This window comes from Neofelis nebulosa, chromosome 7 (genome assembly GCF_028018385.1).
Source record: "Neofelis nebulosa isolate mNeoNeb1 chromosome 7, mNeoNeb1.pri, whole genome shotgun sequence".
NCBI lineage: Eukaryota > Metazoa > Chordata > Mammalia > Carnivora > Felidae > Neofelis > Neofelis nebulosa.
The window spans coordinates 139189781-139213988 of NC_080788.1; the positions used below are offsets into that span (position 1 = coordinate 139189781).

Below are 24208 nucleotides of genomic sequence, written 5' to 3' on the forward strand. Positions count from 1 at the left end.
AGACTGGGGGCACCACGGGGTAGGAGCTGACTTCTGGGCCTCGCAAGTCAGTGACCATCCTTCGGGTTCGTCAGAACGTTCCCAAGGCTCCAGTTCCCTACTCGAGACCCGCGTCACCCTGCCGTTAAAGTGCACACGCCCATCGGCGCGGGGGAGGCCCAAGCCAGGAGGGGCTGCAGGCTGACCCCCGCCCCCCAAGCCGGGACACCTCCCTGCTCCCACTGCTCCCGCTAGAACCGCCCCTGGGCCAGACTGGAGATACACGGGGGCACCTGACGCCATACTTCTACAGGCCCGCTGAGCTCTCCCCCTGGCGAAACGGGGGTGTCACCTGAGACCAGGCTCGGAGCAGGGGACCCTCACCTCAGCAGGCTTTCCTCCAGCAGCTTCAGAGCCTGCCACGACCCCACCAGTTCCTCCAGCTCCTCCTGGACCAGAGCAGCCCCTTCCGGAGAAGACTTCTTCATCACCAGCCGGCCATAGGCTTCGACCAGGGGCAGCTGGGCCTCCTTCTCCGGGAATTCAGCCAGCAGCCTCTGAAGGACACACAGACACACGCACACACGCACACACACTCAGTGAGCTCTTGGGACAGGGGTCTCTGTTCCCCAGTGTGGGCTCTTTGGCCTCCCAAGCCTGCTTTTGGGGATGTAAGTGAAGGCACGGGCATCCCCGTGGGGAAAGCCATCCCACCTCGACTTCGACCTCCCGGGACTGGGCGTCCCACGGGCCCGCCTCCTCCTGATGTGACTCCAGCTTCTGGGTGACCACGGCGATCCACTGTCTCAGCTCCAGCAGCTCGTGGCTGAAGGTGCAGTGTTCCCTCACACTCTGCTGACACCTGTCCATGAGGTCCTGCAGCACAACCCAGGGGGCCCAGGGCGCTCTGAGTGCAGGCAAAGGTGGGACCCCGGGCCACCCCATCCTGCAGGGCCCCCAGACCTTCCCTGGGGCAAGACGGCCCCCAGGGCTTCCCAGCCAGCAGGAACATGAGACGCTGGTCCTCCCTTGTACACAGGACAGGGATTTACTCTGGCAAGACCAACTCTGGTTTAAAGTGTCTCTAAGCCTCCTATTCAAAAAAATTTTTTAACGTTTATTTATTTTTGAGGCAGAGAGAGACAGAGCACGAACGGGGGAGGGTCAGAGAGAGAGGGACACAGAATCCGAAGCAGGCCCCAGGCTCCCAGCCGTCAGCACAGAGCCCGACGCGGGGCTTGAACTCACGAACCACAAGATCGTGACCTGAGCTGAAGCTGGACGCTTCACCGACTGAGCCACCCAGGTGCCCCTAAAGTGCCTCTAAGCCTTCTTAACTTTTATGTGGATGTTACCACGTCTGGAGGAGGGTGTGGACGATCAGAGCTCCTGTCCACCACTGGCGTGGGTGTAAATCATATACCACATGGGGAAACCAGAGGTCAGTATCTACTAAGACTGCACACAGGCATCCCTACGACCCAACCCTGTCGCCCCTGGGCAGACACCTAACAGATACAAACGTATCGTCACCAAAAGGCCCGCACGCGGTGTCACTTGTAACAGGAAGAGACAGGAAAGCACCCAAGTGCCCGTCAGCAGAAGTATGGACGAATATGTTGAGGTATATTCACACGCTGGGATATTTTACAGCAGGAACGAGCGGTCTATGCAACAGTCATTATAATACAGCATTGCGGGTGAATTTACAGCCGGCGTGTGGATAGCTAGGAGCCAGATACACACAGAAAACCATTCTGTGCGATTCAATTAAAATAACGTATAAAGTCAGGCAAACCCAACCCAGGGTGTTCCAAGTCAAACATCAGGGTTGCCTTGAGGCACCAGGAGTGGCGGGCAGTGGCTGTGGGGGGGCCCCAAGGGGCTTGGGGGTTGGGGGAGCCAGTATCCTTCTGTGTCATGATCTGGGTGCTGAGAACGTGGATGTGTCCAGTTTTTTTTTAAAAATTTTTTTTTTTTCAACGTTTTTTATTTATTTTTGGGACAGAGAGAGACAGAGCATGAACGGGGGAGGGGCAGAGAGAGAGGGAGACACAGAATCGGAAACAGGCTCCAGGCTCCGAGCCATCCGCCCAGAGCCCGACGCGGGGCTCGAACTCACGGACCGCGAGATCGTGACCTGGCTGAAGTCGGACGCTTAACCGACTGCGCCACCCAGGCGCCCCGTGTCCAGTTTTTAAAAATGCATCGAACCGCACAGGTAGATGTTCTCTTTTCTATATACGATGATGCTTCGATAGAGAGTTTTTGAAAATGGTCCTGCTTTTTTTCCCCTCTCCTCTGGGTCAGCCCTTCCCAGCTCTCAGGCTGGGGCCTTGTTCTTCTCCGTCCTCAGGAAAGGAAGGGGCCTGTGCTCCTGGTCACCCAACCTGGGGCCCTCTGAGCCCCTCTCTCCCCACCCACTGCAGGCCAGTCAGACCCCAGGGTCTTGCTGTGACCCCTGGCTTGGGCCACCACAGGCCCTGCCCTCCTTCATTCCAGACACCGGCTGACGCCCGCCCCTGGACACCAGGCCCCCTAGAACTGGGGAGACAGAGAGGGTGCGTCCCGAGTCCCTGCCACAAACCAGTGATGAGAGCCTGAACAGTTACCTAAAAGTCCACTTCTCCGCACTGTCGCTACCATAGCCCCTGTCCCCATGCACCAATGTCAAACCCAATGCTTTCAATGGCCTCCGATTGCTTAGTGGGGTCTGTCTCCCCCGGGGGGAGACGGGAAAATGGCCCGGGCTGTGGGGAAAGGACTTATTAGAACTTACTAGGTTTAAAAAGCCCTGAGTGGGGCACCTGGGTGGCTCAGGAAATCTTGTGGGCGTTGTGGGAGCCGGATGAGGGCACCTGTCCCTCTCCCTGTATCTGCAGGGGTCACCCCTGCTCTATCATGGTCACAGCAACCAAAACCCCCTATGAGCTTCCAGGAGGCATGGCTCCACCGAGGGAGGCCCGTTGGTCTAAACGATGCATGAGGTCTAGATGAACTGATTTAACTCCACCTAATAAATTAGCAGCTAGTGGTCTCAAGGTGGAGGTGGGGGAGTAGAGAACTAGGAAATCACCATCCCTGCCCTTTGGGGGCCCACAGAGCCCAGAGAAACAGCAAACACCAACTTTAATGCCTCTATCCAATGATGAGCCAGATTGATCGTGATAATAGTTAATAAGGGGCATTACCTGAGTATGATTAGCGGTTGCAGAACGCTAACATTCCAGTTCAATCGCGCTCTTTAATTGTTGCCTAAACACTTCTTCAAGGAAGCATCGTCCCCCTTCTATTACTGTGTCGCTCAAGGCTTTTAATTTCTTTTTTATTTTTTAAAGTGTATTCCTTTTGAGAGAGGGGGAGAGAGAGAGCCCGAGCAGGGGAGGGGCAGAGAGAGGGAGACGGAGAATGCCGAGCAGACTCCGTGCTATCAATGTGTAGCCCAGTTCGGGGCTCGAACTCACGAACCGTGAGATCATGACCTGAGCGGAAACCAAGGGTCGGACGCTCACCCAAGGGAGCCACCCAGGTGCCCCCAGCCTAGGTTTTCTTGAGGTGTGGCTGCCCGAGAGGCGGCTCCACAATCCCCAGGGCACTTGTTACAAATGCAGAGCCCGGGACCCCATCTGAATCACTTAAATTTGTCCTCAGGCCAGTTTTGAAGAAGCTTGTGCAAGCCCCCCACCCCACCCCCGCCCCATTCCATTCCTAGGGCTCAAAGGGCCCGGGTGGCCACTAGAGGGCGCCGCAGAGGAGGCTCCCAGCCGCCGTGGTGCAACTTTCAACCCGCTCTTAACATGGCTTACACGCCCCCACGCCCACTGCACCCGGGGCTGTCAGCCTGTTCTGTTCCTTGGCCTCCGGGCACACCTGGAATTGTATATGAGCTTGTTGTTTTGCGGACTCACTGTCCATCTCCCCACTGGAATATAACCCTGGGGAGCAGGGCTTTGGCTGTCGGCCTGGTGCCAGCCTTCATCCTCAGGGCCCAGAACCCCCCACCCCCCACCCCCGCCATAGGGGACATGCTCACTACTCGTCTGCTGAATGAGTGAGTGAGGGAAGAAAGGAAGGGAAAAAGAAAACAGAAAGGTTTGAAGGAATGCAGGAAGAAAAGGCAGAGAGTGTAGGATCCCAGGCGCCTGGTTTTACCTCCAGAGACCTCTGCAGGGCCTGGTAGTCGGCAGAAAGCTGCTCCATTTTGTGCTGGTGGGTGGGGTTCCCCTGGATGAGAGGCCTCACGGCCTCCATCTGTGCCCCAAGGTCCAGCCCCTCTTCCTGCAGCCCCTGCAGCAAAAAGGAGCAAGTGTGGCCGTCCTGTTTATCCCCTGTCATGGGAGCTGATGGGGGGAGGGGGGCTCTGAGTGGGGGAGCTTGGGGAGGTCCCGGCAAGATGGGGCTCCCCCACCCCAGTGGCGGCACCATATGGCCATCTGATGGGCCTACTCTCAGAGCTGGTGAGACTTTTGAAAAGGAGACAGAAATATTCTGGGACACCCTGAAAACAAACGGTTACGGCCTGGAAGGCATCTCTGGGGGGGGGGGGGGGGGGGAGGGTCAAACTCCCGCCTGGATTCTTACCTGATGACCCCCTCTCCTTGTGAAGAATCACGCCCCAACTTCAGTTTTAAAGCCCCCGGACACACCATTTTTAACGTCTTCCCAAGAACCCTCTCAAGGTACGTATGAAGCCAAAAGTGCTTGACTTTTAAAAGGGTAATTGTATCACGCGCATTTAAAATCCTGCAGCCTCCTTATCAAGCCAATCATCATTGACCAATCTGCCTACGGGCAGTCTGCCTGTGTTTTAAAACATTTATTCTCGCTTCCAAAATCAGATCATTTAACTGAAGGCCTCTGTACTCATCGGGAACACTTTTAGAGCAGAGCAATTTTAAAACCGAATACCAACATGACATTTTGCAGCGACAGAGTAAACAGAAGTGTAGCTGATCTTTTCCTGAGGCTCAAGAATTCGCGGTCTGCAGGGTACTAAAGGTCCCGCAGAGGCCAGAAGCCACCAGATCAATCCAGCAGAGATCTGGACAAAAGATCGGACCTCAGGCGAGGGGCTCGGCGGCCGCTGTTTTGCCAGTTACTGACGCAAGAGGGGAGCTGCCTAGAGACACAGCTGAGCACCTGAACGGGGCCACCCGGGCCCCACAAAGCCCTTACCTGCAACCTGGAGAGCTGGGTCTGTTTCCTAGGAAGGTCCTGCTGAAGCCCCTTCTCAGCTCGGACCCTGCCTTGGAGGTCCGACAGCTTCTTCTGTAGGGGCTCGAAAGCAGCCCCAAAATCTTGGTGCTGAGCCAGCAGGCTCTGCAGAGACACACAACGGACAGCACGCAGATTAAGAAATCCCCTCACGGGCACCCTGTACGACCGGCCACTCACCACCAAACTCCGGCCTTCTCCCGGCCGGCTCCTATCCACTCCGGCATCACCCCCTCCAGGAAGCCTTCCTGGAGCCCTTGCTGGGGTTGGACGCCCCTCCTTGGAATCACCGTGGCGTCCTCACCGTGACAGTTGCTCTGCTCCCTAGCACAGAACTGCATCTCATAATACGTACACACCAGATCCCTCCGGAGGCCTGCTTTTGCCAATAAAGTTTTATTGGGATACGGCCACGCCCATTCACTTCTAGCCGCTCTCATGCCTCGGTAGACCCGAGGAGCCGCAGCCGAGACTGTCTGCCACACAAACCCTAGGGGATTTGCTAAATGTTCGCTACTTGGGGGAGATGAGATCCCAGATGTGAATGGAGCTCTCGGCGAGGGCCCGGTCCCTCCCAGTGCCCGAGAGTTATGTCGTCGTCATCATCAGATGCTCGGCAAACATTTGTTATGTAAAAGAACACACCGTCCTCGACATGCCACGTTACCCCTTCGATTTAGTGCAGTCATTCAGAAATGTGCTCCTAATAACATTAGCTTCCGCCTCTAGGTGGTTGAAAGTTCACAGGCAATTTTCTCTGCATTTTCTCATTAGACAGCCCCCCCCGCCCCCCCCCCCCCGGCTTCCTCAGGAAGACAGTTCCAGTGTCGAGGGAGCAGTGTTGAGGGAGATTCAGGGGCAGGGGTGGGCACAGCAGGTGCCCAGGATGCCAGTTAAAAGGATCGCACATTAACTGGCGAGGGAAGGCCACCTGGTGACAAGTGGTGGGGCCGAGGGAGGAGTCTGGGCCTCCTGCCTCCCTCCCCAGAAGGCTGTCCCCCAGGACGGTGGCCGCAACACCCACCTGCAGCTTGCTTTTCCTCTGCAGGAGGCCGTTGTGCAGCAAGTCTCTGTCCCGCACGGAGCTCGCCACCTGCTCCAGGAGGGTCGTGGCTTCGTCCTGGCCGAAGACACTCCTCAGCAGGTCTTTCTTCAGCTGTAGCATCATCAGCTGCTCCTTCAAGCGCGAGCTTTCCGCCAGGGCCGCCTACAGGGGACAAGGCCTCCGTGACCCCCAGGGCACGGCAGGGCAGGGCAGGGCGGGACCGGGTTGGGAAGTGGTACCAAGAGCACATCGGTCCTGCCTCAACTTCCCCGGGACGCCGCGCCTTCGTGCCTGGAGCTGAGAAAGTGGCGGACGCCAGGAGGAACGGGCTGGCGGGGACGCGTCAGGGAGGCCCTGACTTTCAGGGTCAACTTGATTCCTCTCTCACCCCCCACTTCTATCCTATCACCAAAGCCTGGGCAAGATTGTAACTCCTGTTCAGCCATCCCCCCTGCCGGTGTCCACTCAGCCTCGCTCACCTGGACCACAGCAGCCCTTGACTGCCTGCCCCCCCACAGCCGCCCCCCCAGAATCGACTGCCCACACTGCGGCTGCACCTGCCCCCCCCAGCTGTCCCCCCAGAATTGACCACCCACACTGCGGCCACACCGGCCCCCCCACAGCCGTCCCCCCAGAATCGACCGCCCAGACTGCGGCCGCACCTGCCCCCCACACAGCCGTCCCCCCAGAATCGACCGCCCACACTGTAGCTGCACCTGCTCCCTCCCCAGCTGTCCCCCCAGAATCGACCGCCCACACTGCGGCCACACCTGCCCCCCCCAGCCGTCCCCCCAGAATCGACTGCCCACACTGCAGCTGCCCCTGCCCCTCCCAGCTGTCCCCCCAGAATCGACCACCCACACTGTGGCAGCCCCTGCCCCCCCCAAGCTGTCCCCCCAGAATCGACCTCCCACACTGCAGCTGCACCTGAACCGAACCAGTTGGATCCTTTACTCGATAATCCCCCATCACCTACGGCAGTGGGACTACCCCTTGGGTGCTGTTTGGGACACAGGGGTCTATGGGAGCACATGAGAATTCAGGAAAGCTCCCTAGAGGAGGTGACATCTGAGTGGAATCGTGATGTGCAGGTGATGGAGGTGCCAGGTGAAGGAGGGACCTAAGGGAGACTCACGTGATGAGCAGCTGGCTCCCTGGGCCTTTGCATGGCCCCGGCCCCGCCTCCTCCAGGAAGCCGGCCCCGACCACACCCCCAGCCTACACTCACTCTTCCTGCCCCAAAGCCCTGTGCCAATCTCCGGCTTCTGCTGACTAACGAGCTGTTTGGGGTCAGCACACCTTGCTGATCTGAGGGCCCAGGGTCCCGGAGGCCAAGGGAATTGTGTTCAGCTGGCCAGAGTCCTTCCGCTTTATCCCTGGTGATGTTACTGAGACACCGAGCTGGGCACAGGGCTGGGAAGGGACAAAGACCCCAACCCAGGTAGGTACCTGTGATCCAAGGCCGAAAGTGATCATCTCCCTTCAAGTGTCGACAGAGCCCTCTGGGTGTTGGAGGCAGAGCTGAACGCCCTTAGTTGGGGAAATCCGAGAAGCCTCCCCAGAGCAGGCGGTGTTGCCAGAGCCCCGGAAGAGCAGAGGGGGCCCCTGGAGCAAGGGCAGCCTAGACACGGCTGGCACAGCCGAACTAGCGTCCCCCACGATGGGGGCAGGTGGTGTGAGAGGACAAGCCCCTTGCTAGGGAGGGTGCCCTTCACTCCCTTTCCAGAAAGCCTGGACACAATAGTGCAGCAGTTAAGAGTTCAGGCTGAGAAGTTGCGATCCGGAGGCCTTGGGTCGTTCTGAGCCTCAGTTTCCTCATCTGCAGAACAGGCAGAGCCACGCCCAACTCCCGGGGTCGGCGTGAGGGCTGAAAGGGGGCGGTGCCCATGCAGCCTGTACAGCCTGGCGCACAGCCCGCAGGGAACACACAGTAACAGACAGCTTGTCTCTCTGGTACCGTCTAACCAGCCGCTGCGGGCTGAATTGCGTCCCCCCAAAAGATGTGAAGTCACAGCATCCCCACCCCGACTGCCCCAGAATGTGACTGTATGTGGAGACAGGGTCCCTACGGAGACGGTCAAGTTGGAATGAGGTCATGAGGGTGGGCCCCAATCCAGTTAGGACCGGTGCGCTTCTTCAAAAGGGAAATCTGCACCCCGACCCACAGGCACCAAGGCAAGACGATGTGAGGACACGTGCAGAGAAGCTGTCCAGGTGACGGCAAAGGCCGAGATCGCCGGGCCAGGTCTACAGGCCAGCGAACAACACCTGTCAGTCGACACGAGGAGCTAGAAGAGGCAGGGCAGGATGGTCCCCAGAGCCTTCAGACACGGTGCGGCCCTCCTCACTCGGCGCTTGTCGTCTCCAGAACTGTGTGAGAGTGAGTCGCCGTCGCGCTAAGCCATCTGGTTTTGGAACTTTGTCACAGTCGTCCTTGGAAATGAGCATCTCAGCCATGCCCAGCTTTGGGGCCTGATGCCTTAGTCCTAGAGGAACTTTGCAGGTCTGATAGGCTACGCTGAGGCTAGCTAGGCGCAGGAACTGAGCCAAGAAAAATGGGGCTGGCGGCTCGAGCCTGGCCCGTGAAGTCCATCCGGCCTGGGAAGGGCTCGTGAGCGCAACGCGAGACGTGATCCCAGCCAGCACGGAGCACGGACAAGCCATAGTCCTGCCCACCTGTTCCAACCCACTGATCCGCGAAACTCCTGCCCTGGGGAGTCCTGAGTCACACTCTAGAAAGACGGAACCTCTCCCTCCCGCCTGGCGCAGGTCCTGGTTAGCTTTCTGCCCCCCGTGGGAAGGACGGGACGGAAATGCAATCTGATCTAGCGGGAAAAGCACTTGCCATGGAGTCAACCAGACCTGGGTCAAAGCCAGCTCTGCCACTTGGTCGCTGTGTGACCTTGAACCAGTGCCTTTCCCTCTCTGGGACATGGTTTCCTCAACAGTCAAATGATAAAAATAAAACTGCCACATTGCAAATGGCAACCCTGTTCCCAGGACCCAGGGTGACAGCAGGAATAAGAAACATAAGATGAGAGTCTAGAGCCTGCCATTCTGGCCTCAGCCCCGCCTCTGGAGTGGCCCGACCTTGAACAAACACCCTAACTTCTCTCTGGCTCTGGTCCCTCGTCAGCAAAATGAGGAGGAAAATAATAGAAATGGAGACCAAAATCTGTGTACATAGATATCCACCATATACAAATTATGACCGGGAATACTGGAAACAACCTAAATATCACACGAACGGAACAAAAAATATTGCGAAATACCTTGCAGCCATTTAAAGCGATGACTTTTCGGCAACATTTTATCTTTTTTCTTAAAACTTTTTTAGCTGAAGCATAATAGACACGTAACGTTATATCAGTTTCAGATGCGCGACACGATTCGATATTTGTACACACTGCAGAATGATCACCATAATACATCAAGTGCCGACCGTCACCACACAAAGTTATAATTTCTTTTTTCCTTCTGGCAATGGGAACTTTTAAGATTCACTCTTTTGGCAACTTTTACGGGGGGCTACCATATCGGCTGTAGTCGCCATGCTGTACATCACACCCCCGTGACTTATTTATTCTATAACTGCAAGTCTGTATCTTTTGAGCCCCGTTAACCCATTTTCTCTACCCCCGACACCCCTCCCCACTGGCGGCCTCCATTCTGTTCTCTATTATCTACGGGTTTGGTTTTCGCTTTTTAGATTCCACATAGAGGTGGGATCATGTGGTATTTGTCTTTCTCTGTTCAACTAATTTCACTTACCGTGATGCCCTCAAGGTCCAACCATGTTATTGTAAATGGCAAGATTTCGTTCTCTTTTATGGCTGAGTGGCATTTCTTTATGTATATCTATATAGATACAGATATAAATATAGATATGGATACAAGTACAGATATATAGATATAGATATAGATACAGATACAGATATAGACATAGACATAGATACATAGAAACAGATATAGACACAGACATAATCACACATTCTTTCATCCGTTCACCCCTCAGTGGACGCTTAGGTTGTTTCCATACCTTGGCTTTGTAACTAACGATGCAATGGACATGGGGCTCTTTACGTATAGCTTTTCAAATTAGTGTTTTTGTTTTCTTTGGACAAACACCCAGGAGTAGAATCATTGAATCACATGGCAGTTTTCTTTTTAATTTTTCGAGGAACCTCCACACTGTTTTTCCACAGTGGCTGCCCCAGTTTACATCCCCAGCAACAGTACACCAGGGTTCCCTTTTCTCCACGTCCTCACCAACGCTCGTTGTTTCTTGCCATTTGCTTTCAGCCGTTCTAACAGGTGTGGGGGGATAGCCCATCGTGGTTTTGGTTTGCACTTCCCTGCTGATGAGTGATGTTAACATCTTTTCATGTGCCTGTTGGCCACCTGTATGTTTTCTTTGGAAAACTGTCTGTCCCGAGTTTCTGCTGAAAAACCTGCCTGTAGTCTTATGAGCATTCCCCTGCATGGAACACATTGTTTTTCTCACACTACTTTTAAGATTCTATCTTTGTTTTTAACTTTTGACATTTCAATTATAATGCATCTTGGTATGGGTCACTTTTTGTTCGTCTTGTTTGAACACGCATCTCTGTGCTGTCTGGACCTGGATGTCTGTCTCTTGCCCCAGTTTAGGAAAGCTTTCAGCCTTTATTTCTTCAGATAAGTTTTCTGCCCCCTTTCCCCTCTCTTCTCCTTCTGGGACATCTACAATGCAAATGTTATTCGGTTTGATGTGGTCTCATAGGTCCCTTAAGCTATTTGCATTTTTTTCAAATTCTTTTTTCTTCTTGCTGCTCTGAGTGAGTTCCACTGCCCTGTCTTCCAGATCACCGACCCCCTCTTTGGATTCGAGTCTGCTGCTGAACCCGCCAGTGTATTTTTCAGTGCAGTCACTGCATTCTTCAGTTCTGTGACTTCTGTTTGGTACTTTCTTATTGTTTACGTGGGGTTTTTTGGGAAGTTCTTACTGTGGTCATCCCTTCTTCTCCCAAGATCAGTGAGCATCGTTAGGACCATTACCTTCAACTCTTTATCGGGTAAATTACTTATTTCCATTTCATTAGGGGTTTTTTTCCCCCTTGAGGTTTTATTTTTAAGTCCCAGGGGTCAGGTGCCTGATGTGGGGCACAAACCCCTCACTCCTCGAGGAGAAGCTCCAAATTTGTGAGCTCCTTCCTCACGGCGGGTCACTGCGCGGGGGGTGAGATTTTTTGGCCAGACAGCATCTCTGCCTCTCCGACGCATCTCAGTGAAGCCCTTTTACCATCGGATGGAAGCAGCTGTTCTGCTACAGTTCAGGTCTTTTTCAGAGGGCATTATTCCATATGTAGCGACAGATTCAGTGTATCCATGGGAGGACATAAAGTTCAGGATCTTTCTACGCTGCCATCTTGGACTGTCCTCCTGAACCATTTTATTTTATTTATTTTTATTAAGTTTATTTATTTATTTTGAGAGAGAGAGAGAGAGAGAGAGAGAGAGAGCACAAGCAGGGGAGGGGCAGAGAGAAGGAGAGGAAGAATCCCAAGCAGGCTCCATGTTGTCAGCGCAGAACCCGATGCGGGGCTCGAGCTCACAAACTGGGAGATCAGGACCTGAGCGGAGATCAAGAGTCCGACGCTTAACCAACTGCGCCACCCAGGCAACCCCCCTGCCCCGGGACCATTTTAAATGAAGCTTGTAAGAGCCAACTGAAAATATCAGAATACACAGCTATATAACGTGATTCCAAATACGCAAAAAATGGCAAAGAATTAGTGAAAGCTTTTGTCTATTGGTGACAATATTGCATGGAAACAGCTAGACGGGTTTTCATCAGGTATGAAGGGTATATTTGGGATTGTCGGACCTAAAGTAGATTTCTGCGACACGTGTAAGATTCACTTTGGGGAGCCCTGAGAAGCCCCTCAAAAAGATCGGCAGTCATCTTTCAGAGCATGGGAGAAGGAGGCCCATAGGAACCCCAGAAGGAAAGGCTAAGCCCTGCAAATGAAGAAATATGGACAGAGAAAACAAACCCTTGTTCCAGCGTGAGCCCCACGTGGAAAATCCCCAGAGCAGACACTCCAAACTCCAGGCACCCGTGTGTGGCTGAGCAGCGTGTTCAAGGGTGAGGAGAGGCCAGTCCTGGTTAAAGGGCCTCCCCAGAAATACCAGGTCAGATGGAAAGCGTGATGTCGTGTACCTCAGCATGTTAACAGGGCTCCCAAGGCTTGGGGGACCGTGGGCACTTTTTGTTGCCTTCTTCACAAACCTTTACGTTCTCCACGGAGGCATGGCTTTTATAAGCAGAATGAAAGTTAATGTAAAATAAGGCTTACATGTGATACGCTTTTGTGTCTCCTCCCACTCTGTGTGTCTTAGAATGCCTAGACCCCAAAGTTGATGGACTTCAGAGCTCCAGGAAACCCTAAGGCAGCGTCCACGGGCCAGTCAGAGCCGCCATATTGACTGGCGTTTGCCACAGACACCGCCCTCCGCTCACCCAACACTCATTCCTCCTTCTTGATCACCGAACGGCCAGCACTTCTGTTTGGGTGACAAAGCGCCCAGTTACAGGTGCTGAAATAAATTTCTAGGCTCGGGATGGGGCTGCTCCTCCCCTAGATGCCAAGGCAACAAAGCGAAACTTAGATTAAGTTTCCAGTCCCTGTAAAATGCTCCACTTGGCCAGAAACGCAGGATATCCAGTCCACGATGCCCAAACACCAAGCCAACCCTGGGCCTTCTCACCCCAAACAAGGCTGACCATCAGCCAATCAGATATTTTCTATTTGTCTTTTCCTTCTTTATTCTTTATCCTATTAAACCTTCCCGCCTTCTGCCCCATTTTGCAGCTCTCCAAAAGGAGGCTGTCCACCTCATGAAGTGTTAAATAAAGTTTGTTTGTATCATCTAAATTGTCTTCTTTGATCACTTTAACACAGGGTTATGTCTACGATTGGTATAAACCAATCCCGGCAACCCCATCACCTTCAGCCAGTGATTGGGTCAGGGGTGGTCATGTGACCTGGCCTGGCCAATGAGATGTAAGGAGAGTCTGCTGGGGCTTCTGGAAAAGAGGGTTTGCCTCCCTGTTGGAAATGGTGAACGGAGAAAGCCTTTTTGCCCCCTTGCCGTTCGACAAGATGCTGTCCGTGTGAAGATGCAGGCTTGCTGTGGTGACAGCCATCTTGGGGCCATGAGGGGACATGTGGCTGAAAGCTAGAAAGAACCTGGGTCCTGGAAGACGCTTGCTGAGCCATCAGGCCAGCTCTGGGACCACCTGGGAGTCTCTGGGTTTGAAGCTACCGTTGCTCAGAATTTCTGCCACATGTGTCCCAATTGATACGCACGCAGCAAAGGCAATGACCTAACATGCTCTCTCTCAGAACGGCTCTTGCTTCCACCCGGGGACCGTCGGCAGGAGGGTCCCGAAGGACGGGCTGTGGGAGGGTCAGTACCAAGTCCTAGGGGGACACCAGGGACCAGCCTTTGCCTTCTACCCAGGAACTGAGGACGACGGTAACATTTCCTGTGCAAACTTAAGACTTGCCAGGCAGGGTGCAGTGACCTTTACCCAGATACCTGGAGGATCCAGGGACACGCCTTTCCCTGGAAGAACGGCTCCGGCGTCACGCCTGGCTGCTGGCCTCCTCCCCGCCCCCCTGCACCGGTCAGCCCTCCTGGCAGGCTCACAGTTACCTCGACCTGGGGCAGGAAGGTGTGAATGGAGGGCAGGTCCGGCAGGCTGGCGGTGATGTCCAGGAGGCTCTGGGCCAGGGCCGTCCACAGCTGCAGGTCCTGTAGAGGCCTCTGGAAACGCTGCCACAGCTCCGCCCCCGTGGCATTGCGCAGCCTGGCGCTCTTCCCCTTCATGCTGAGGAGCCACGGAGAGGCCGAGAGAGGAGAGAGCGGGGTCAGCCCAGAACTGAGGCCTCTCCCGAGACCCCCAGGGAGCCCAGCACGCACCGTCCCCACGGTGGGCTCTCCCCCACCCGCGGGCTGCTGGGAGTGGCTCTGGGGCCTCGGAGGTCTCTCCCTCTGGATCAAAGCCCACCGGGCGCCAGCAAGTGCTGCCCAGCTTCGTGGCCAGAGAACCTCAGGCCTTGAAGAGGAATCACGGAGCCCCTAGCCCGGAACCGCCTACCCCCAGGCACCAGTGCAGAAGCTAAAGCAAACTCCCTTCCTGAGTAAGAGACCCATCGTCCCAGGCCCAAATCATTTGTTAGAAATAATCTTTCAGATACGATGTCCAGCACCCGGTCATAGATGGCCAGCACGGAAAACCTCAACAAGAGGAGCTGGAGGGAAGAGAACACCCTTGGCCACCCTGTGCACGGGATATTTGGGTCCCTGCCACCACCTGAGTGCCCCCCAGGGGATCCGGGCCCCTGCTCTGATGTACAGACACATCGCAAGGGAGGAGGCCCCTGAGTTGGTTCTGAAGGAACCCCTGAGTCAGGCAGAGGGACAAGAGGTGCTCCGGAGGCGGGGGACAGTGGGCCCCCCGGCAGTGGGACAACCACGCAGCCACGGTAGCTACAGACTGCAACTCTACACGTGGGGTGGAGACCTGACCCACTGTTCTGGGCTCGGCCAGGAATCTGGAGCCCCCTGCTCTGCCTGGAATCTGGAGCCCCCTGCTCTGCCTGAGCCCAGAGCCCAAGGGGGAGGCAGAGGCCGGTCTGAAGATGCTGTTACAGCAGCACGTGCAGGCCGGGTGGGGGTGGGGGTGGGGGTGACCGTTGCAAAGTCCTCCCTTTGGGCCGTTACTTGTGGACCCCTCCCCAGGGCTAAGCTGCCCAGAGACTTAACGGAAACCAGTGAATGAGCCACTCAGCATGGAACCCAGCCAAGTCCAGCCCTCCTTCTGGGAACCAAACGCCAGTCATGGAGGGGCGCAAGAGTTACCAGGTCGCGAGAGGAAGCAAGCGCACCTCCCAGAAATGGCTTTAGATGAGGGAGGCTGGAAGGCCCCGTGAGCGTCAGGTTCGAGGCATGCCCGAGTCCCGCCGCCCCCAGCCTGCCCGGGTACCTCTGGTACTCCTGGAGAGCAGCGACCACGCTGTCGGAGAGCGGCTGCAGGTCATGGGGGTAGACGATGAGCTCCTTCAGCTGGGCCTGCAGCCGGGTCGCCCGGGGCTCCTCCGCGGCCAGGGCCGCCCGCGTCGCCTGCAGCACAGGGAGGAAACCAGAGGGGCGCGGGAGGTTCGGTGACGGGGCGTGGGCATGGCCGGTGGGAGGGGGCTAGCCTGGGAGAAAACCGTCACCAAGGGCAGGGACTGGGGTCCCTGGGAGCTCGGCGCCCGCTCTCCTGCTTCCGGCTTCCTGCCTCGAACTCAGCGTTGGCTCTGGCTGAGCCGGCTTTTCTCTACGATCACTGACCTCCCAGTGGTGCCGTGAGTGCCTCCACCTAATAATACAAGTAACTCATGTCTCGGGAACATCAACTCCGTGCTGAGTGCTCTGGCCGTCCCAATCATCGAAGCAGGGCGAAGAGCCTAGGAAGGCATCCGCCACGTCCCCATTTTCTACACAAGGAAACGCCACCGGAGAGTTCTCCGATGGTTACAGAGCAAGTAAACGGCGGACCCGACAGGGAGCTGGGCCCTCTGGCTCTTCACGTGACTCTTCAGCACCAGAGGGAACAGTGATCTAAAGATGCTTTGTGCTGAGCACTCCCAAACCACGGGACTGACACCAGACACGGCCCCTTCCTGCTGCCCTGGGAAGTGCGGAGTTTGACCCTGGCCTGGACTCTTGCCAGGTGCCACGCTCACTCGGAGGCGAGATGGGGCAGCAGAAAGTGCTCTGGCTTTGGCATGACACGGGCTGAGCCGGAAACCCCCCTCGACCCCTTCTGAGCCGGGCGACCTCGGGCTGTTCCCTCATTGGTAAGATGGGGCCACCCCCCCCACCTCGCCGAGCCCCTCCCCAGCTGCCCCGCGTGCAGCCTCGTGCCTTGGTCCAGACCCCCCATTCACAGGGACCAGAGGCAGCTCCAGCCACGCTCGGTGATGGAGGGACCACAGGTGGAACTGCCACCAGTTTGGAGCTGGAGAGCAAGCTCCGATAGAGGGATCGTAAGCAGCGGTCAGTGGCAGGCTGGAACACTCTAGAGGCAACAGAATGTGGAATCTGCCCGGACGGTCTTATTCAGTCTCAGAAATATCCTTGTCCACATTCAATTATTAGGCCAATGTGATGAAATCTGTACAGGGTTTCATAGAAGATGAGGACACGATCGGTGCGTGTGAACCGGCTCCTTCCAAACCACTCACAAAGAAACTCCACACCAGAGCGCCCGGGAAAGCTGGCCAGCCTACAGACAGGCAGGCCCTCGGCCCAGGCAGGGCAGGGGTCTGCGGTGAGGACCAGGATCACGGGCTGCCTCAAGAGAAAGGCCCGTGCGGACCACAGAGAGGTCACGCGTCAATGTGGGACTGTGAGGGTCACGGAAATATCCAGGGACCAGGGAGGGACCATCTGGGGACCGCAGCGGGAAGGCTGCTGGCCCACTGTGCTGGCCTGGCTAAGGACTGCCCCTCTCTGGACACAGCTGCCTCCTTATGGAATCAGAGGGGCCCCTTCCAGTCCAGCCGTGCCATTTCTGCACCTATGATGGAGGCGTCTTTCGTTTCTGGATCGCTGGGATGTCCGAGGGGGGCGCTCTGTGAGGCCACTCTGATGGATTCTGCTTTAGCCACAGAACCACTCTGACCTCAACCTCAGCTGCCGAAAGTCTCCCTGAAGTGCACGAACGGTCCCGGCCTGGTCCGCGTAAGGATGTCACAAATCACCCCCGGCCCCCAGTTCTCCGTGTGGAAGGGTCTTGGGACTGTCGGCAGAGAGATCAGGAGGTGGTCACAGCCAGACTGAGCCCCGATGTCCTCATTCCTGGTCCTTGACTCTCTTTGTGCTAATTTCCTAAAACCGGGAGTCTGAGCTGGCAGTTAGAGGCATGTCATGTTGAGTCAGACTCTCCGGGGCTAAGTTCAGACGCCCGCCTCCACCTGTAGGGTGTATCACCACAGGCAAGTCTTAAACTCCTTAGTGCCTCAGTTTCCCCATATATTAAAGGGGATCGTGGCAGTGCCCGCCCCCCCTCCCCCCGCATAGGGTTATACAGCACTCGGCACATCGCAGGCTGGGTAAGTACAACCCCACTATGTCGGTTTTAAAGACGAACACATCTCTCACAGATGCTTTCTTTACAAGTCGCGCTTTCAACCGCAGTCCTGACACCACCCGCTTCTTCGAACTTTGCCTGTTTCTCAAAAGAGGGAAGAGTCCAAATTTCCTTTTTGGTGCAAGAAAGAAAGGCTGTGCTCTACCTTTCCCCTGCTCTGCTGGGCCACGGGGGCTCCCAGCCAAAGCAGGTCGGGCTGCCTGGCGGCCACGGACCCGGCCTCATCCCAGGGCACCCAGCCACTCCAAGGGCTGGGCTGGAGCAGGCGAGGTGTCTGCTCCTTGCTATAAACCACATCATAAGTGCAAACAGCCACTGTGCGAATGCTCATTTAAGAACCAAAGTCTTTAGTGATAAATCCCAAGCTTCTCTTTCACCGATTTCGGTGAGTCATGGCTTGATCATAATTGAGGGGCCACTGGCATCGGGGCGGGCAGAGAGCCTCCGCAGGGATGGGGTCGGCTCTGCCTCAGGAAAGGCTTCCTGAAACCCAGCTGGGCACAGACAAGTAGCTGTCGCGGTGGAACGGTGGCAGGGCCTTCCGGGCCTTGGCTCCCGAGTTTGCACTTTGTGACCCTTATCCCTTATCTTGTGGTAAAAGCCGGTACTTTCCGAGCATCGACTTTGGCAGGTGCTGTGCTAAGCACTTTTTTGAGTTTTCACCGGTTCGTCCCTGTCCGTGTATAAATGAGGTTAAAGTACTTCTCCCAAGGCCGCCCAGTTAGCAAGAAGAGAGAGCAGGATCTGGACCCAGGCAGTCTGACCCCAACGTCCCCCTGCCCTTGGCCGCTGCGCACGCCAGCTCTTCCTGAGCCGAGGCGGACCGTCCTAAACAGGAAGTCGTTCTCTTTGTGCTAAGTTGATCACCGCAGTGGAACCTCGTCTACTACGAGGCTCAATGAGCCCTAAAGGGTAACTGCTTTCTTTCTACCCACACAAAAAATATGTTTGCATTTGGGCAAGCATCGGAAGGAAGAGAGAAAAACAGAACAACGCAGAGCGGAGGTGGGATCTGGGTAGCTTTTCTTTGAAAACAGTTTCCCTGATGGCACTGACGTGGAGCTAACCCGCTGAGCTAGTAAGTGAAGATAGGCGTGAGGGAGGATGTTGACCCTTGTTGGAAAAAAAACCTCTCTGTCCGTAAGTCAGACCTCCCGGGTGTGCACATGCGTGGGAGGAAGGCGACCGCGCTCTGGTCGGACGTTGTGTCTGGGTTGGAACCCGCCCCGCCCTCCCAGGATGGGCACCGTTGGCTTGGTCTCCCTAGAACCCCATCGTCTCTACGCGAAGAACCTTCCCTCCGACCTAACGCTCCCTGCTCTGGGCTCAAGCAGTCCACCCCGCATCCCACCACGGGGCAAGGGAATGGCAGACCGAAAGGCAAGCCACCTCTCGTCTTATTTACCCACAGACTCCTCGCGTGGTCCTGGGGATGTTGAGGGTAAGGGAAACCTCTCCAGACCTCGGTTTCCTCATCTGGAAGATGGGTACAAACACCCAACTTGTGTGCTACACCCAGGGAACTTAGATCACCAAAGATCTAGAAGGCCCAGAGTAAACGTGGTTAAAGCTTAGCATGACTCTCTCCCCGTGCAGAGGAGCTCTGAGGTACACATGTCACCTGGACAGTCCCTGTCTTAGCCAAACCCCACTTACCGAGTAGAGTCTCCAGCGGGCCACCAGCTCGTCCTCGGTCCCCGCCTTCGCCGCGGGCTCCAGACCCTCCTCGGCCAGCCTCTGAAGGTCCTTCCTGAACTCTCCCAGCTCGGCCTCTAGCTGCCGCCTCTGCTGCTCACAGGCTCCCATGGACTTGAGCAGGCCGTGCAGCCGCTCCTCCTCCTCCTCCCAGAGGGCTCGCAGCTTGTCCAGAACTTTCTGCATCTCCTCCAGCTCCTCGGTGATCTTCTCCGCGCCCAGAGGAGAGGTGTTCTGGATGACGCCCACAGCCTGCTCCTCCAGCCTCCTCAAAGACTCCTTACCCCGGGGAAAATCGCCAGCGATGTCCTGAAGGGGGTGGGGGGGGGGGTGGACAGATGGGGAAACATACAAGGGGAAAAAGACATCACGTGCTGCATTTTCCAGAGCCCCTGGAATGTCATGCTAAACATGAACTCCTAGATGAGAGCCAGACGCGCCTTTCCAAGGAGTGGACTGTCTGCCTTAATCGCACTGACTTGCCACAGGAGGATGTAATTCCCTTCCTGCGACTTTTACGGCCACTTGGTTAAGTCGAGGAGAAAATCTGGGTTGGGTGTTTCTGCCTTTAACCCTCTGTGACGTTTGTTGATCTTCCCTTTTAACAAAGACAGAGGCAGCCTCGGGCTGGGAGCCTTCAGCTGGAGGAAGTATGGAGCCAAATAGACCCTAACGACCCCGTTGGGTTTCGTTATATTTATTTGTAGGGTTATCTACGAATGCCGAGTGAGCAGCGGTTTTCCATTCACGACAATGACAGAACTTTTCCTTTCATACAAATATTCATTAGTCTTCCATTTAAAAATTTATATAGGCACCTGCAAGTCTATTTTATTTGCAAGTGCCTTCAAAATATTTTCCTTTTTTGTCGCAGCGCAATTGCATGGAGTAAGATACATAGATCTTTTTTTTTTTTTTTTTTTTTTTTTTTTTTTTTAATTTTTTTTTTCAACATTTTTTATTTTTGGGACAGAGAGAGACAGAGCATGAACGGGGGAGGGGCAGAGACAGAGGGAGACACAGAATCGGAAACAGGCTCCAGGCTCCGAGCCATCAGCCCAGAGCCTGACGCGGGGCTCGAACTCACGGACCGCGAGATCGTGACCTGGCTGAAGTCGGACGCTTAACCGACTGCGCCACCCAGGCGCCCCAGGATACATAGATCTTAAGCACTACTATTCAAAGAGTTTTGAGAAATATGCACACCCACGTAGTGCACATTGTTACCAAAATATAGAGCATTTCTAACATCCCAAAAGATTCTAGAACTCCATGTATCTGAAAGCATTGGCTATATTATCTTTTGAAACTGGCTTCTTTCCACGTCATGTTTTTTGGATTCTTCCATGCTGTCGTAGGTCTTAGCACTTCATTCTTCTTTGTTGTGAGTAGTATTCCTTTATATATAGATACAGACGTGGACGTGTGATTTATATCTAATCTATATCTATATCTATATCATCGATATCTATCTCCCGTGCCACAGTATGTGAATCCAACACTCTGCTGATTAAAATCTGGGGTGTTTTCAGTTTGGGACTATTACAAATAAAGTTCCGACGAACATTCTCACACCACTCACATAAGATTTTGGGGGGCGGGATGTCGTTATTCACTGGCTTTTAAACAAGAGTCAACTTACATACAAATATTAAATAAATGGTACAGGTGCTGTAGATCTGTGGCAAAATTTATAAAGTCGTCCCCGAATTACTGCACACACTCTAACAGTCCCTTTATGGAGGAAGTCAGAAGCTCATTCAAGGTCACAGCCATTCAAGAAGGCCGGAGTGGACCAAGCCTGTCTCCACTGCAGGCCTGATGCCTACACCAGGGCTCCTTACCCGCGGCACGACCGACACCTGCGGTCGGACAGGTCTGCTGGGGGGGCTGTCCTGCCCGTCACAAGGTGCATAATAGCATCGGATCTGGCCTCTACCCGCTACATGCCCAAAGCATTTCCGCCCTCCGTGGTAACGACCAAAAAATGTCTCCAGACGTTGCCAAGTGTCCCCCATTTGAGACCCACTGGTCTAGACCACGCTGCTGTGACCCTGGGTTTCCAAGTGCCCCGCTGGCTCGGAGATTTCTGTAAAGCAGCCGAGGCCCCACACCTACTGCGCTAGATTCCACACGTCTCCTGGTGTGCGCTCTGCGTGCCGTGGCTCTTGTATCCCCTGGGGCCCCCAGCACATCCCAGTAAATAAACAACACAGAAGCCCAGTAGCTGAGCATTTCCTCAGGGGACCCCTCTGGTAGAGACGCGGTCAAGTTTACCTGCAGCGCGCAGAGACGGCCCTCGGTGGTCAGTTTGCAGTTCCGCCCCAGGCAGCTGCTCACCTTCTCCACCACTGCCTTCAGCCACAGCTGGAACTCGTCCACGCCTGCCTGGAAATGCTCGTGCTCCCGGGTCACCTGCTCCAGCAGGTCCACTCTGTCCTGTGGGAGGGGAGGACGGTCACCACCTATGCAGGTCCCCAGCCCAGGCTGCCCTTGGCCTTCAAGGCCTACGTGTGTGTGTGTGTGCGCGTGTGTGTGCGTATGCGTGTGTTTAGGGGGGTGTGAGATACAGTCGACCGTCTGCCCTTTTGCCGAAGATAAAGACATCCCAGTGGCTCTTCTCCACCTTATTAGCCGTAACCCAAGAGACTCTTGGTCAGAGCATGTCCACACTGGGCCCGCCAACTCCACAGCTGGCTTTCTTTCCTGCCGTGTCCGGGGAATGGGACTCAAGACACGGGTATTTAGGGGCACCTGGGTGACTCAGTTGGTTAAGCGTCCAACTCTTGATATCGGTTCACATCATGACCTCACGGTTCGTGAGATCGAGCCCCGCATCGGGCTCTGCACTGACAGCATAGGATTCTCTCTCTCTCTCTCTCTCTCTGCCCCACCCCTTGCTTGCATACACACACTCTCTCTCTCTCTCTCTCTCAAAATAAATAAACATTAAAAAAATGACAGGAACAGGGGCACCTGGGGGCTCGGTCGGTTAAGCATCCAACTTTGGCTCAGGTCATATATCATGGTTTGTGAGTTCGAGCTCCGTGCTGACAGCTCAGAGCCTAGAGCCCGCTTCCGATTCTGTCTGTCTGTCTGTGTCTCTCTCTCCCTGCCCCTCCCCCGCTCACATTCTGTCCCTCTCAACGATAAACAAACATGACAGGAACATTTAACAACTCCTGCTGCAGTGCCGGGGGCACCCAAGGAACTTTCCGTACATTGTCATCTCACTGCGCTCTCCTGACCACCCAATCAGGTGGCACCATTATTATCCCCGTCTGACACGTGGGGAAACGGAGGCACAGAGCGGCGCCTCAGAAAGCACTTGCCCAAGCTCACCTGGGTAGGGAAGGACCAAATTCAAACCCAGAAGGCCAGACTGGGCCAACGGCATCCGCGCCCCACGCCGGCCGTGTGTGCAGTGCATGCAAATACACAGGAGGCCGTCCCCCCTTCCTCACGGGTCCGGCATTGCTGGCGGCATGGGCTGGAGTCACCTCGGTTTTCAGACAACCCTACTCTAGTCCTCGCCACACAGGGGCAAGATGGCGTCCCGAGCAGGGCTGTCATCTGAGAAATAAATGCCCCTTCTATCAGACCTGGGTGCCCAGGAACCGTTTCTCAAACACGCCCCTGATCGCAACACCATTTCTCTCAAGCCCTCCATGGCTCCCCGCTGCCCGCAGGCCCGGATCCAAGTGCTGCAGCATTCTGGTCAAGGGCAGGACCCCGCGATGTGGCTGTGGCCTTGCAGTCAACACCCTGGGTTTGGAGGGTTTGCCCGTGACTTGAACCCTGGCCTGCTACGTGCCCGCGTCTCTCTGTGCGTGTGGTTAATAACAACCCCACCTCGCTATGGCGCAGTGGAGTCAAATGAGTCAGAACTCACGTGACCCCGGCACCGCACTGGGCAGCTCGTAAGCACCTGTGAGCCATTGATTGCTGTCACCTGGGCTCTTGTTGCACCCAACCGAGCGGGAGTGGGCGAGGGAGCAGTTCTGCCCGGCCACGCTGACCTCCGGGCCCCACAGCCTCTCTGACTTGGCCCGCTGCCCCAGGCTGACTTAGCAGCCTTCCCTTTGTCCTGTGGTTCCCTTCTGGCATTGTCCATGCCTCCCCATCCGCTGGGAGAGTCAAGAGCTCCCTACACACCAGGCGGCCCCTTGCTGACTTCCCCCCCAGGCTCTGTGAATGAGTGCTTCCCAAATGGCAGGAAGACTCAACACTGAGTGTGGCCGCTGGAGGGAAGTTTTCAAGGAGGGTCAAGAAGAGGGAAAGGGAGGACCTCCATTTACCAAGCACCTGCCAACGTGCCGGGAGCGTGACAAGCTATCTTACACTTAATCGTCACCACGATGCCAAGCCCTCCCACTACACAGATGTCCAAGCCGAGGCTGGGAGGTCACGTAGCTCTTGAAGGGCCTTCTGGACAAGAGTTAAATGGCAGGTGCCCAACTCCGAAACCACTGCTCTAATCCAGGGGTTGGCTGGCAGTGGAGAGTAGACGTTTTCGACTTTAGCCACCATGTGGCTTCTGTTGCAGCCGGTGATGCGTTCCTTCCGTTGTGCCACAGGCTGCCACAGACAACCACATAGAACAGGCCTGTGTTCCGGTGCAACTGAAATATGGGCACTGAAATGTGAATTTCATAGCATTTTTCCATGTCCTGGAAGATTCTGCGTTTTCTTTCCTGCCATTTAAGCGGGCAGAAACCATTTCTGGCTCCCAGGCCACGCAAAATCAGGAGATGGGCTCGATTTGGCCCACGGGCCCTCAGTAGCTGGCCTCCGCTCTCAGCCGGGGAGCAGGCTGTGTCCAGGAGTTCGTTGGCCCTCTACTACAAAACCTGGTCAAAAGTACTACAAAACCTGGTCAAAAGTGCTCCAAAGGGAAGCACGGACAGACACGCGGGTTCAGAAAACTTCCCCGCTCTTCGTACATGCCTCCCCTGCCCTTTGAGAAAGTCCTCACCAAACCTGAAAACACGGATTAATTCATTTAAATTTGCAACAGCCATGGCAGGGAGGAGAAGACACCCCCGCTTTGGAGATGGGGAAACCGAGGCACGGGACCGAGTCCTTCA

General features: G+C 55.4%; 1 protein-coding gene across 6 annotated transcripts in view; it reads right to left on the reverse strand.

Moving 5' to 3' along the window:
* The window catches only part of SYNE3 (spectrin repeat containing nuclear envelope family member 3), a 106742-nt gene that overhangs the window by 31919 nt on the left and 50615 nt on the right, over window positions 1-24208 (reverse strand). For all 6 annotated transcript variants that reach the window (XM_058740200.1, XM_058740203.1, XM_058740201.1 and 3 more), the window contains exons 5-13: window positions 21399-21560; window positions 19083-19430; window positions 15273-15409; window positions 13940-14114; window positions 6218-6400; window positions 5155-5298; window positions 4132-4266; window positions 694-855; window positions 364-536 (exon numbers count right to left, since the gene is read on the reverse strand). In XM_058740200.1, coding sequence (XP_058596183.1) covers window positions 364-536; window positions 694-855; window positions 4132-4266; window positions 5155-5298; window positions 6218-6400; window positions 13940-14114; window positions 15273-15409; window positions 19083-19430; window positions 21399-21560 — 1619 coding nt within the window. The remainder of the gene's footprint in view (window positions 1-363; window positions 537-693; window positions 856-4131; window positions 4267-5154; window positions 5299-6217; window positions 6401-13939; window positions 14115-15272; window positions 15410-19082; window positions 19431-21398; window positions 21561-24208) is intronic.